General features: G+C 45.9%; 1 protein-coding gene and 1 pseudogene across 1 annotated transcript in view; both read right to left on the reverse strand.

Moving 5' to 3' along the window:
• Positions 1-305: 305 nt before the first annotated feature.
• The window catches only part of MYO1H (myosin IH), a 71,747-nt gene continuing 57,267 nt past the window's right edge, over positions 306-14,785 (reverse strand). The window contains exons 21-32 of the mRNA XM_033098051.1: positions 10,518-10,594; positions 9,099-9,167; positions 7,657-7,741; positions 6,777-6,936; positions 6,100-6,183; positions 5,246-5,339; positions 4,991-5,046; positions 3,843-3,978; positions 3,380-3,450; positions 3,141-3,238; positions 1,979-2,078; positions 306-864 (exon numbers count right to left, since the gene is read on the reverse strand). Of these exons, the coding sequence (XP_032953942.1) occupies positions 841-864; positions 1,979-2,078; positions 3,141-3,238; positions 3,380-3,450; positions 3,843-3,978; positions 4,991-5,046; positions 5,246-5,339; positions 6,100-6,183; positions 6,777-6,936; positions 7,657-7,741; positions 9,099-9,167; positions 10,518-10,594 (1,054 nt within the window). The 3' untranslated portion in view covers positions 306-840. The remainder of the gene's footprint in view (positions 865-1,978; positions 2,079-3,140; positions 3,239-3,379; positions 3,451-3,842; positions 3,979-4,990; positions 5,047-5,245; positions 5,340-6,099; positions 6,184-6,776; positions 6,937-7,656; positions 7,742-9,098; positions 9,168-10,517; positions 10,595-14,785) is intronic.
• Positions 12,182-12,770, reverse strand: LOC117017788 (chromatin modification-related protein MEAF6-like; annotated as a pseudogene).

Raw genomic sequence — 14,785 nt, forward strand, 5'->3', positions numbered from 1 at the left:
CACCTTAACTCTTTCGCTGCGTTGATTGATTTCAAGTTTGTTTTTGGTTTTCTTTTCAAAATGTGTCAAATCCACAACAAAACAAAAAGTTGGTATTTTGACTATTTACGCAGTTCATAACAATTTGAGCTGCTTTGTATAGAAATGACATTTTTATGTATAAAAATTTCAGATATATCCGACCGTCGCGGCAAAAGAGTTAAAGTTGCTTAGGGTGGAAAAGAGGAGTCGTTTTATCTGTGGTGATTGGATTTAAACACTGGAAGGAAATTTTGAGCAGAAATATGTGGAGCTTCTGAAAAAGTTGAATGAATCAGCCGGTGTTGCCAGTGCTTTAACACTGGGGCGGTAGGGTCGGAGGGGCCACAGCTCACCATCTGGAACCGAAGGAGCCCATCTGATGTTAAGGAAGTGGGTCCAATTCTAAGTTCCATTTATTTAAAGCACAGTTCAAATTCCACAGCTTTGTGAAATGTCATTTACTTACTCCGACCTGATAGAGAGAGTACTTCATTGTGCCTTGGAGGCAGTCTGACAAAGGTAGAGAGAATCTGTTGCCTACCTTAGAATGAGAGGTTTACGTGCCCGATTGTAGGTCCTGGTGGGAACGTTTAAAACCACCACCTCCTTGGGTGACTTGAGGTTGGCTCCCTGAAGAAGACCCTTAGTGCCACAGGACACCTGGGACGCTGGAGTAGGGCTCTGGCAGAAGGTGCCACTCCGTTTCTTCAAAGGTGATGATCTTTTCCTTGGAGCTGCCGTAACCTTTCCTGGAAGGTGTAGCTAACCGGCTCAAATTCCTGCTTCCTGGGTACTGTCTCAGTCAGACGTCATCCTCTCTCAGGACTTCATGCGGACCGACACCTGGGAGAGAGTCCACACTTAGGTGTGGCGGCTGCTCACCTCAGAAGGAAGCAGTGACCACCCCAGCTTCAGCATCCGCAGGTAGGTGTGGACGAGCTGCGAGAAGCCAGCCCCACCACCCACCCCATCTCTTGCCCCGCCTCCCACAAGAGGAGCCACGTTTAGAAATGGCCTCACGGAGGGCGTTACAGCATCATCAGCCTGAGCCAGTCAGGCAGGAAGATCGGCTGTGTGACTCCCAGAGGTACTCGATCTTAGGGGTGGACGTTTGAAGAGCATATAAACCGAAAAATCACCTTCTATTTTACATTGCAAATCACGTTTAAATAGTCTAACTTGTCCCCGAGGCGTTAATTGTGTGTCGGGGCAGTTACATCATAAAAGACACTTTTGTGTACTCTTTACATCCACAAAACACTGTCCTCGTTAAATGTTTGTGAACTTAAATGCATGAGATATTCCATGTTGATAGACCATTTTCTAATTAGTTTGTATCAAATAATGACTAATACGTAGTATATATACAAAATACATCTTAAAGATTCAGCCCCCTCGGCTTTTAATATGTTAAAATTAACATATTATCTGGCACAATTGGATCAAAACGAGCTCAGTGTACTGCTTGCCGTGAGGGCTGGTGGGATCAGCACATTTGACTTCTCGCTAAGATAGCAGTGGATCCAAAGCCCAGCCCCCCAGCTACATCGCAGCCAATTACATCGCACTGTCTGGGGGTGAGATACAAACACTGGAATTTTTTGAAGCTCTCCAGGAAATTCCAATGTGGCGTTTGAGAACCACTGTGATAAAGCGTAAGGCCTTCCCCATCCAGTGAAATGTTGGGCTTTGTCATTTAAAACTGAGGAGAATTTAATGCCCACTTCTGGTTCACTGACAACTAAGCAAGGTAGGTAAACTTCTTTCCCTTTTCCTTCAGTTTGGAATCTATACCTCTAGCATCCATTCCTTCCTGTTTTTCAGATGCAGAATCAGAAATAGAGATGAACTAGCTTAGGATTCCACTCAGTCTATAGAAGGACTGAAATTGGTGGCCTTTTCATCTTTATTCTCATCTAAAACCGTTTTACCTCCCTCCTCCCCAAACAGCACTCACCACTGTTAACTGTCCATTTTTATCTTTATAGATTCGTTCTTCTGGTCCAGTTTTGAAAACTATTGTGCCTTCTTTTCCAGGACTAATATAAAACTGTAATCTTAACATAGACAAAACAGTGGATTATTGACCGACTGAGGTATTTTTCCCCCTTCAGCCTTTGGTTTGCAAAAGAAATTTACTTACGCAGTTTTACTAGTTTCAAGATCGAATTCCTGTTTTATTCCAGAGCTTTACTGCATACTTGAATAATCAAAAGAAGAACCCCATTTCCACAATGGGGAACCTTACCACCTGTTTCTGTAGTTATCCACAAATCAATCTAGCACCTTCAGTTCTTCAAGGGGCCAATTTGAGGTCCGAAGAACCATTTCTACATCTTCATGCTGCAGCTCTCATAGTGGGCGAGGTCGTCCCTCAGACGTCCAGTAAAACAAACACCACTGTCCAAGGGACCCAACTCTTTTTCCCCGTTCCACACATGAATTAGCTCATCAGGGCTGAGGGTGCTGTGCCTGATGCAGTCTGAGAATGAGAACCAAGCCTGGCCTTGGGAAACCGCCTGTCATCCCTGACCAGTTAGGTGACATGTGGCATGCTGGGTCACCACCTTGTGCCTGGGAAATGCAAAAGGTGGCACCTACTGCAGTTGTTGGGAGAATTAAGTAATCTACGTGCCAGGTACTTTTCCCTGACGTCCTAGAGACTTTTCAGCACGTGTCCCTTAGTCTGGAAGCAGCCTGCAAAGCTGAGGCCCACTGTGTTCAACCAAGTGTCCAAAAAAAACAGGTTTCAGCAGCGAAGGTGTGGCTGTCACCTGCTCTGGCCCAGAGTCCCAGCCTTCAGTTTGTGACAGCTTCCCTCAGGAACATAAGCACCTCCTTTCAACATTGGATGGTAAGACCACTCACTGTTGGCTTACGTCAGTGAGTGATCACTGACTTCTTCATTTGCCCGGAACCCAACCCATAAAAGACAAGGAAGGAGGTTCTTTGTATCAAAGAGGGCACGGGTACCCCACTAGAGGCTTCTTTCCCCCCTGCTCTGGTAGGCAGTGCTCATTTTATGGGAAGAGGCAGGCTATAATTCAATGCTTCCTTGATCCGCGAATAAACATTTTAACATAGCATTACTTCCGGAGCTGAAGGTGGAACCAACCTACCTTCCTTGAACAACGTTTACAATGTTCTCCTTTTTAACCAGCATGGCGAGTTTAGTAACCGCTTCAAATATGTGTTCACACTGTAAGACGGCATCCCCCTGAGGTGGAGAGGAGAGGACACGGCCGTGTCAGGAGTAGCGGTTTAAAGAAAAATACTCTCCCCTACTGAGGTTTCACAGTAGTCAACATTTCGGCAGAGTATGCAGCAGTCTCAGCAGAGACTGGTGATTATCAATTACCTTTTGCTTGTTGACTTCTGGCGAAACATGAAGGACTAAGATTCCGTCGCTCAGATTGCTAGTGGAGACACCTTAGGACAGATGCAAAATTGGAACCAGGAACTAGACAACTTGGCGTTAATATAGAAAAGGCACGCCCGGGGTCTCCCTAACCACCCCTCCCCACACACACACACTTTCTCCCTCCTAGCTGGGCCCGGATGAAGGAGCTGCTCAAACAGCATGCCACTGGGCTGTATAGAGAGAGGTGCTGAATAAAAAAACAGGTCACTGTGGAAGGTGACTGCCGTCCAGCCTGGTTACTTGAGGGAAAAGGGTACCCCTGATATTTGTGCCAGAATAAGAGACCCAGGCTGGGCCTGGACAGCCCCCCTTCGCTGAGATCTTCGGGTTGAAGGCTCCTTCATGACTCGTGTGCCCAGGAGCCAAGCAATCCAACGAGTTAAGAGTGTCGGCTTCTTACCTTTGAGTGTTGAGTACTCTATTTTCTGCTTGATTTTGGTAAGTTTCACCACGTAAGCCGCTTTCTGAGTAAGAATGAGTTGCCGCTGTCGCGCCTTGAAGCCTTTCCTGTCATATTTGATGACCGGGATACCATACTGCAAGGAGATTGCCGTCACTACGAGGGGAGGGTACTTCATGGAAGGGAGGGGGCCGCAGGCTAAGTTCCTTGTTACTCACACTCTGGCCACGTTACTCCAAGCGCTCACACACACACACACACACACACACACAGGCTCAACCAGATCTTGCATAAATGTGTTTTCTACCCTGGCTTTCTTCTTGGTAGATGTTTCCTAGCTCTGCCTAGGGCATTGCCTTGGGAGGAAGTCAAGGTTAGGGCCACCTGCTCACAGGTTTGCTCCGAGGTCAACAGAGATGACCTCTCCAACGCTGCGTGGGGGTGAAAGCCCTCACAGCCAGAGGATAATCCACTCCAGCCTCACAGGTTTCTCTTCCCCAGGGGACCAAAAGGGACAGAGCAGCCATAAGAGCCATCAAGAGCTTATGTAACCTGGTGGGGATCTCACAGCAGCTAAGTCAAGAAGCCCACATCGGTGCCCAGGCACCTTGCCATACTGTTCACTAAGAGGGGATGTTTAAAGATCAAGTTCACGGCTATCCCGGGGGAGTCAAAAAAACGTATACAAGTGGACGTTTTGGTCAACGTGGCTCAAGCAATAGTTTGCCGTCATCAGAAGTGTCTGGACGCTGATGGTAACCACTTTGAGCACCTCTTGTCATTGCAGGAGTCAAACGTGACTTGTATTCATCTTCTGTTTTCGGTATATATTGAGTATGACAATTTTAATACAGCTTTTTCCTTTCTTAAAATGTGTTTACATTTTTGGGGGCACCCTCTGTATTTAACTCAATTTCATAGAAAACCAAACACAGCTCCTGAGGTGACGGATATGGTCCATAAGAACAGCAACAGGTATGTCTGAGAGTCCCCTGGTCCCCACAGCCTTAGTTGCTATCCAGAGCATGACAGGTGAGAGTCCGACCACCCACAAACCCTGCATTCACACAGTGCTTCTGTAGGAAACAGACCCTGGTCTCAGACCCCACACGGGAGTCCTGTTTGAGGCCAAGCCCACGCTTCCTTACCTGGATTTTCTCATTGCTAATGAGTTGAAGCACTTTGGGATTAATATCTCCTTCATCTAGGGAAAGAACCAGAACACAGAGAATCGTCACTAAATACCACCCTGTACAAAAGCCACTGGCATCTGCTGGTTTTATGTTCCTCTGTGACCAAGACCTCAATTGGGGAATAGGCGTCAGGAAATGCTATGGACACGAGCCTCTTCCTTTGACTTTTTTTAAAACGGAAAGAGTACATACATGGAAAGGTGTACTTACCTAACCGACTGTTGGCAAAGGGTTGGTTTAAAGTTTTTCCGTAGCCTTCTTTCTTTCCCCCGAAGATTGCACTAGTAACTACCTTTTGCTGCATCTGGTAACACAGAATTGAAAAGTAAACAAATGGTGGCCACGGAGCTCTTTGGGACAGAGAAGATTTAAGGTCCACGGTATCACTTTCCTGGATAAGCTGTAGGAGCCTTGTCATATACTTCTGCATAGAAATCAGAACACATTCCTGGCTTTGGCCAAAATGCCCTAAAAATTATACTGCCAGAGGTTGAAACTTTTAGAATTTCAGAGAGCAGTTCCTTTCTTCCAGGTCAGAGATGGGCACACAACAGCCTGCGAGCCCAATCCAGCCTCCTGCCTGGTTTTATAAGTCAGTTACATTGGGGCACAATCCTGCCATCCAGATATGTGTTGTCTCGGGCTGCTTGGGGGCTACTATGGCAGAGTGGGGTCATTGCAACGCAGGTTGTCTGGCCCGCAAAGCCTAAAATATTCTCTCTAGCCCTTTATGGGAAAGGTCTGCTGACCTGCAGATAAGCGTCAACAAAACCAGACCTCCAGCAGAGAAGCGTCCTGCGTTTGCAGGGCAGGGGCCATCTGGGTTTCCTTCCCATGGTAACAGTGACGCTGGTAACAGCTGCCATTTAATGAGGGCTCTGCTACGTGGTCTACATGCGTTTAATTTTCAACGTGTATGAGGCCCGGGCCTAGTGTGACCCTTGGCTTACAGGTGAATTGGTGGGTGGGGGCTGCAGAGTCTGACCATCCAGCTGTAGGGCCAGCCCTTGCCTCTCCACCAGTCCACCGTCTCACACACATGCATACATACACCGCGTCCCTACCAGTGCCTTCCTCTCGGCTGTGATCCCGCGGCAGTACTTCCGAACCAGGTTTCTTCTGCACAGTTTCCAGAGCAGATAGGACGCCTATGTGGAGAACACACTTCTTTGGCACCTGCCTCAGTCACACCCTGTCTTGGGCTGTGGCTTTGGAAGCACAGTTGAGTCCAGTTCAACTTAAAGTACAACGTTAATCTTTTATAGTCAAAGCAGTTAATCTTCCAATCCTGCACTAACTGCACTACTGCTAAGCTAGGGATTCTTAAATGTGAATGTATTTGAGTCACCTGAGGAGTTGACTAAAAGGCAATTCTTAGAGATGCCGACTCACTGGGTCCAGATTGGAACCCGGGAATCTTACTGCAGCCCCCACTCTGCACTCCAGACACAGAGGGTCCTCAGGTCGTCTTTAGAGAAACCCTGTGGTAGGTGACAGTCACCTAACCCATCTGGAAGGCTCCATCAAGGACGGACACCATTTAAAAGTACTCTGTAAACAGACCTCCCATGGCTTTATACTTCCAGTAAGAATATTGCGATTTCTTGTGCAATACCCTTCCATAGAAGTGCTTTGCGAAGGCCGGCCTTTCAAGCCAGGGGAGACAGCACAAAGAAACAGAATAGTTAAGCTCCATCAGTGCCCGAGTCATTTGCAACACGAGTCCCAGTGGAGCCCTTACATTTTCCAAGATACCAGGAGGCACCAGCCAATTCCTATCCAGGACATTCGTTGGGATGTAGTACCGAAGATTCAAGATGTATTTCTTCCGCACAAACACGACAAACTCCTCATTGTCAGGACAAAGAGGCCTGTGTCGATTGATGAATCCCTTTATGAACCTAAACAGGAAAGGATTTTGTTGGTTTTTCTGTCCCATCTCTTCACCGAGACTTGCATTCTCTCCCCATTTGTTTGATTCAGAGGAAGCCAACTGGTAGAGATTCTTTAGATGGTCCCATAGGCCAGAGCCAGTAATGTAGCCCGCAGGCCAGATCTGCCCCCGAAGATATGTTCTGTTTCACCCACACTATTTTCTGTTTTGTTTTTAGTAGCTTGAATTAGTTGCCAAGAACAACAAAACTTGGGAGGTATTACATGAAAGCCAGATTTCCAGCGTTCCTTGAAAAAAATCGAAAGATTTGGCCATGCTGGCCGGGCATTTCTCCACGGCAGGGGCGGCTGAGATGGAAATCTTTCCAGTCACACCTTATTAAGGTGCTGTCACACCTTACTGTCCCCACCACACCTTATTGTCCCCACCACACCTTATTGTCTTATCCCAGTTCAGGAGACTCACTTTGCCTGCCTGGCATCAGAGGGCACTTGACTTTGTGACTTTTGAACTAGACTCTTAAGAGATACTACAAACGTACTGAACTATAATCACCCCCAAGTTAGGGAGCTCAGAGGGAAGAGATGGGACTGGATTCTTAAGGGTTGGCATCTCAACAGGAAGATTACCTTTCTACACAAATCCGAGAAACCAAGTCTAGGGCCACCCTCTTCAGAGCACCAACATTGAGTGGGGCCTCTCTTCCCTCCTATACCCCAGAACTTACTTCCTTATAATCCGCACAGCCCACTTTCTCCTTTCCATCTCCTTCCGAGCCAGGACTCCACGCCAGTGGGTTTCCAGTTTGATGGCTGAAAGAGTTCACTGCTGGCATTAGAAGGTGAGTACAATCATATTTAAATACAAAAGGCTTTTTCAGAATTGGTCATCCATACCACAAACATCTACAAGCCCACCACAGCACTTTGCTAGCTCAGAGATGGAACATCCTGGGGGTGCTCAGGCGGAGGCTGAAGTAGGGAGACAGAAGAACCCCGGGATGCTCTGGGAAGCTTCAAGGGAAGCCCCGAAATTATGCGAGGGGACCAGAGTTTCCCAAGGTCATTTCTGGGGACGAGTGGTGCTTGTGATAGCATATCCAGTTGTCTTACCACTCCTTGGTTTGTTTCACCATGTTTAATTGTCTACATTTAAAAATGGGGGTATATAAACAAATTGGGACACAAAATTTAGATTTCTGGCTTGTCTCCCACTTTTGGAATGCGTTTCTGATTTTTCTCAGTTACTCAGATTTTTTTAAATGCTTTTATTCTTCATAACTGGTACAGAAACAACCAACTGGCAGCAACCCAAATGCCCATCAACAGAATGGTTAACTTGGGAAATACTCATATAGCACAGGGGTCAGTAAACTACAGCCCTCGGGCCAGCCACCTGTTTTTGTAAATAAAATTTAATTGCAACATCACTGTGATCATTCATTTACGTATTTGCCTAAAGCTACTGTCATTCTACAACAGCAGAGTAACTTCAACAGAAACCATATGACCTACAGGCCTAAAATATTTACTGTCTGGTCCTTTACGAAAAAGAATGCCGACCTCTAATACAGTGGAATACTATGTAGCTATGAAAATGAATAACTAAATCTACATACATTTACTGGTTGACTTTCAAAAACAACTTAGAGTGTAAAAATGTTGCAAAAACTACAAGCAGTATATTTATTAAGTTCAAAACATGCCAGCCTAGAACTGGTGTTGAGTGATGCATCCATAGATAGTAAAACCATATTTAAAAAAAAAAAAAAACCCAAGGGAATTATAAATGCAAAAATCAGAAGAGTGGTGTGTGTGTTGGGGGTTGGGGCGGGGGGCTGACTGAGAAGTGATTGGGGACAGAAAGGATCCAAGGGTACTCCTGGTGTTGGTAACTTTTTTAAAAAATTATTCTTTAATCATGCATATGTTATGGATCAAATAAAACATGGAACAAATATAGGTTACATGTTATCATCTCTGGTCAACAGAGTAAAAATGAGAAGAGGCCCCAGAACTGGACCCCAAGACACCCCATACCAAGGTTTCAAGGACAGGCAGGGAGAGAGGATGACCAAAGGGAACCTGTGCTTCCAGGAGGTGGGTAGATGATAGGAAAACAGTGGGGTTCTGGCCCATCGCAAACTGGAAACGTCTGTTGAATGCTTACCTGCTTGTCTCTTTTTCACATAGACTCTTCTTTCTAGGCAGCCTCTGTACGTGGCTTGAATTTTCGCAACTTAAAATAAAACAAAAGTTTTGGTGAAATGGCTCTCGTTCTTGCATCTTGGTGGTTGTGACCTTCAGAGGGGACGTGAGAAGTGGCCCTTGGGGTGTGCGGTGTGGAGCAGACAGAGGAAACCCATGCAGCAGGGCAGAAATGAGAGTGGGCAGGTTATCGTAAGCCTGGCAGTCAGAAGCTGTCCAATGACGAGCTTCCTTTCTTCCTTCCCCTTGCCTTCCTTCCCCCAGGGTAAGGAACCGAGCTACCATCTAAAGGGGCTGTGGGGCCCTGGTTTCCTGTGAGGCATTATATTTCATCCTCACACCCTACCTTGCAAGGCAGACATCAGCACATTTTAGTAATGGGCGTGCAGGCTTGCGCACTAAGGAAACTTGCTGGCTGCTAGGCCACGCAGCTGCAGGGCTGGGGGACCACACACGCTCCACCTCCTCTCCTCCCAGTGCCTGAGGTCCCACCCCAGGCTAAGCTCCTCCAGGAGGGTCCCACAGACCAGCAGTGTCACACCCCTGGGAGCTGGTTAGAAACGCTGACTCAGGCCCCCACAGCCAGCTGCTGCCCATTAACCAGACCCGGCTGATTGCAACCCACTGGGGTCAAAAAATGAAACCATGCGGCACAGTGGTTAGGAGTCCAGGCCTTGAAGCCAAAGAGACCCACGTTCAAAGCCCAGCTCTGCTGCTGACTAGCTGTGTGGCCTCCAGGAAGTTACCCACATCTCTGGGCCCGTTTCCCTGAATATAAGGTGGAGGTAATGTCACTCCATAGGTTTGTTCTGATGATACAATGAGATCATGAGTACCAAGGAGTGGGTACGCACTGGCACACAGCAAACACTGATTACTCAAGCTGAGTCCTCAACAGACCAGTTTCGCTTTCAAGGGACACCCGCCTCTGGCCCAGTAGTGTTTTATAGTTTCCATTCTCCACCCTCCTTCACCCCCCATCTAACTTTTCTCGATTACCATTCGCAACAAACACCCTGGCTGTAGGCTTTGAAGCTGTACCTTCAGACAGCAGATACTCATACAAACCAAGTTTCTAAAACCTTCCTTTAAGGGCGATGGACTCCCATGGGTTTAGGGGCCTCGTGGAGCACAACTGAGTTGGATCCAGAGTAAAACTGGGGCAGCCCTGCAGTGGGGAATCCTCTGCGTGCATCCACGAGGACGTCCAAACCCCCATTAAAGGCATACAATCACGTGTATCTTACCACTTCCTCATATCTTGTTCCTGGTTTCCAAAGCCAGGAACGTGGTATCAAATACCATGTTTAAGATGTATCCCACGCTAAGCGTGTTCATTTCACGTTCTATTGAAATCAGGGCAGGAAAAAAAAAATCATACCTAATTGATGTTTCCTAAATTCAAAGGCCTCTTCAGTAGCAAACAGAGCTCTGGGGAAACGAATGAATATTTTGGTTCTAGAAGTTAAAAAAAAAAAAAAAGAGAGAGAATGTTTTATGTTTATTTTTCCTAATGAAAGTTTATCTGAGAACAGGAGGGAAAGCTTTTGCACATCTGACAAGGTAAAATTGTTTTGATAATAGACTCCACCCACAGTCAACTCTACCCACATTATCACAAACGGAACATATTTTTTCTAACAAAGATCTGGGCAGAAGTTAAAGACTGTGATTACAGTCAAACGAAAGGTGAAGCCCCGAATCTCATCCTTTAGACTGATTTACAACATAGGATTTAAATCACACCATCCAGTCTTCTAATGGAGGGGATCTCCACTTGGCTTCCTATCAGAATCCCAGGGACTCACTGAAAGGATATCCCCATAACTAGATTGTACTCCAGTCAAGAGTGTCTGGGGGTGGGACCCAAGCATCCGTATTTTTTTAAGCTTCCCAGGTGATTCCAACGTGCAGCCAAGGTAGGTGACCATTGCTTCAGCGGCAGGTAACAATTGTCAGAGTTCCTCGGCCCGTCTCCCCCATAGGAAGGGGGATCTGTTGGATACTGATGGCTCTCTTTGATCCTATCTTCACTCTACTCAAGAACTCCATATATTATCAGCTTTGGGTACAATTTGGAGCCTTTCTGCATGCCTTAATGATTTCAAGAGCAATATTTAATTAGGCAAATAGCAGAGAGAGAAAAGATGAAAAAAGAAATTTTCATTAGGCATGATACAAATAAATAAACAAATGTAAAAGAAAAAACCACTCAGGTTTAAAAGTAAAGCAATGAAAATCACAGCCTGTGAAATTTTATTCACACAAAAGAATAAAAATCGATTTTAAAAGGACTGATTTAAACATGTTTTTCAGCTTTTCCTATTCCTTGAACAAGAAACTGCTTCCAACTCAGAAAGATTTAAGATAGGTAAGTATTAAATAAACACTCTGTAACTTTCCCCTGCAAAAAAAAAAAAAAAAAAAAAAAGAAGAGCCAAATTCCCCATTTTATTTATGGTAAACCTGATTCCTTTCAGTTAAGAATATGGGCAACTCCACGAAATATGATCAGATATGTCAGCAGGAAGGTACCAGGTGTACCAAGGGCATTACAAAAAGGCCCCAAAGAAAACAAGAGGGTTAAAACAACAGCGGAAAAATGATGAAACAATAAACAAAATACAAAAATGCTGGCATATGTACAGCCTCCCTCTGAAATGTGACCTGTGTTCTACTTTCAGCATGAAACCAAAGCAGAGACCATTTCTCAATGGCTATCACAGATGAAACTGATGCCAGCCAGTTGGGGGGGGGGGGAAGACATTCGCTCTAAGAAGAGAGAGATTCCGTTAGCAACTTGCTGGGATTATAACCCCACTCTTGGTGTTCCTACTAAAAACGACACGAAGTCAATGATCCAATGTGGTCTTACTGACATGACGTGTCACATTTCAGAACTACTCAGTCACAGGCACTGGGTCTGGGAACACAGAGGTGGGTGGTGACACACTCAGGTAAGGGATGCTTATCTTTGTGAAGTCAGAGGAGGGAGGCAGGACTCTACAGCCTGGAAGTTTCAGCACTAATAAGTCTTCTCATAGCTTATGGGGGCGGGGCGGGCGGGGGCGGTTGTTGGTTTAACTTCAGATCAATCCTGTGCTTTTTTATTCTTTCATGTTTTTATGACAGCTGTGATGACTCCCTGAGGAAGTCAAAGCAGCAGCCTTCTGAGGTTTCACTCCCTGCACAGAACCATCCAAACCCTCAGGGTCCTCCTGGCTGGGCGCCTTTTCCTGATTGTGGAAGTCTGGGGAAGTATCGCTTCCCGTCCCACTTCCTGGTTCCCTCTTTTCAATGAGCTGGTCCTGAACTCCTGCCAACGCACTTACTGCAGCTGCTGAAGTAACTGAGGATTTACTGACGAGTCGCTCAGCTTCCCTTAAACTTCTGGTTCCTTTGGTGGTTTTTGCTATTGGAGTGTTTTTGGTTGTTCACACACCTATCCCAGCCACGAATAGTATTGCCAGACACCTGCATGTCTTCCAAGTAGCTTTCCTTCAAAAACATCGATCTGTCTCTCCAAGTTTGCCAGTGTTTCCGCCAGCTCCTGCTGCCGCTTCACGAGCTCCACCAGCTCCGGCGGGGACCTGGGGTCTGCAGTGTTACCACTTTGTTGTGCTGGTATCACCATGTTGGCCTGAGACGGGCAGCCAAGAGCGTTTTCACTATTAGTTGGTTCAGTTACTATCTTGTCATGGATTGAATAGTGTTCCCTGGAAATTCATGTCCACTCAGAACTTGAGAAAGTAATTTTATTTGGAAATAAGGTCTTTGCAGATGTAATAAAGGTAAGGATGGAGATGAGCTCATTAGGGTGGACCCTGAATCCAAGCGTGTCCTGATAAGAGACAGAAAAGAACGCACAGAGACATAGGGGAGAAGACAGTGTGAAGATGGAGGCAGAGATTGGAGTGATGTGGCCACAAGCTGGGGAATGCCAGGAGCCACTGGGAGCTGAAAAAGCAAGGAAGGATCCTCCCACAGAGCCTTCAGAGGAAGCCTGGTCCTTCCAACACCTTGACTTTGGACTTCTAGCCTCTAGAACTGTTAGAGAATACATTTCTGTTGGTTTAAGCCAGCTAGTTTGTGGCGATTTGTTATACAGCCCTAGAAAACAAATGCACCATCCTAACCTGAAGTTATTTCCCTGGGCTTTAGGAAGTGATGACACAGAAGTGAAATAGGTCAGACTGAGAAAGACAAATACCACATGATCTCACTTATATGTGGAATCTAAAGAACAAAATAAACGAACAAAAAAACCACACAACAGAAACACAAACAGACTCAGACACAGAGAGCAAAGTGATGGTTGCCAGAGGGGAGGGACGTTGGGGAACCGGGTGAAAAAGGTGAAGGGATTAAGAAATACAAATTGGTAGTTACAAAAAAAATCACAGGATGTAAAGTACAGCATAGAGAATATAGTCACTAATGTCGCAGAGTGATCACTGCATAAATTATATAAATATCTAACCACTACGCTGTACACCTAACACTAATGTAAAATAATATTGAATGTCGACTGTAACTGTGAAATAAGTAATTTTTAAAAAGTGATGAGAAAGACTATGAGTCTAATTTTAAAAGAAGGTCCCATCCCATCAATTAGCAGAGCTAAATTATAAATACCGCTCTCCATTGCCTGCCCCATCCACCCACCCACCCACCCTCTGAGGGAGACTTCCCAGGACAGCCCTTGGCGGGGGTGGGGGGGTGGGGGGTGTTATGCCACATGATCCCACTTCCTCATCAGAGGTTGTGGAATGGGGAAAGATCCCCCCCTCTAACCTCCGTGGTCTAGCCTCCCTCAGGAAGTTCTAAGCCGGATTCCGCTCAGGAGAAGGGCCCAGAATAGAAGCATAGAGATGGAGACGGGGCAGAGTGGCCACAGACGGCCAGGTCCAAGTGGGACTTAGGAGTTGGCAGAGCAAGTCCACTGACAGATGCAAAGGCAGAGAGATCTCTGAAGCTGGAATCTGAATCCTGGTAACGAATCCTCTTCATGTTTGGGCACCAGGCCTTATAACCAAATGAACACTGATCAAAATGACTAATAGACTAAAATCTTCCTGCTTCACCCTGATTAAGTTTTGCCTCCACGCCTTCAATATGTGTGAAAGTTCACTCACAACTACGACTCTATAGTGATGCTACTCCGAGTTCTAGACCAGCACTTTCCAGGATGGTAGAGATTTCACATCATGTAAGTCCTAATATCTCCTCTAAGAAATCCTGGTACGTTTGAACCATGGAAGACTCTAGGCACAGAGGTTAGGGGAGCCACCCTAGTCCCCTCATTTTTCAAGCCAAGAGGCTCGTTCTAGCCCTCCCCCACCCATCAGGCATAGAACACACGGCCTTGTTTATAACTTAATCTTCTCCAACAGGCAGCAAAATTGCCCTTCTAACCATTTAGAGCTTGTCATATTGTGATTTATAATGAGAAATAGATATTTGGCCTTTGTTGTGTTTCAGTGTCCCAGCCCACAAAACCCTTGTAATTTACTAAGTGATTAGAGCAATAGGGGCTTTGGTTATAGTTGGTTTTTGTCCCTGAAATAGCTTCAAAGTGAGAATGGTGAAATGGGTGTCTTATTATTTATAACAAAACCCTCTTGATCACACCACACTTGAGTTTATGCT

Source organism: Rhinolophus ferrumequinum, chromosome 25, assembly GCF_004115265.2.
Source record: "Rhinolophus ferrumequinum isolate MPI-CBG mRhiFer1 chromosome 25, mRhiFer1_v1.p, whole genome shotgun sequence".
Classification (NCBI taxonomy): Eukaryota; Metazoa; Chordata; class Mammalia; order Chiroptera; family Rhinolophidae; genus Rhinolophus; species Rhinolophus ferrumequinum.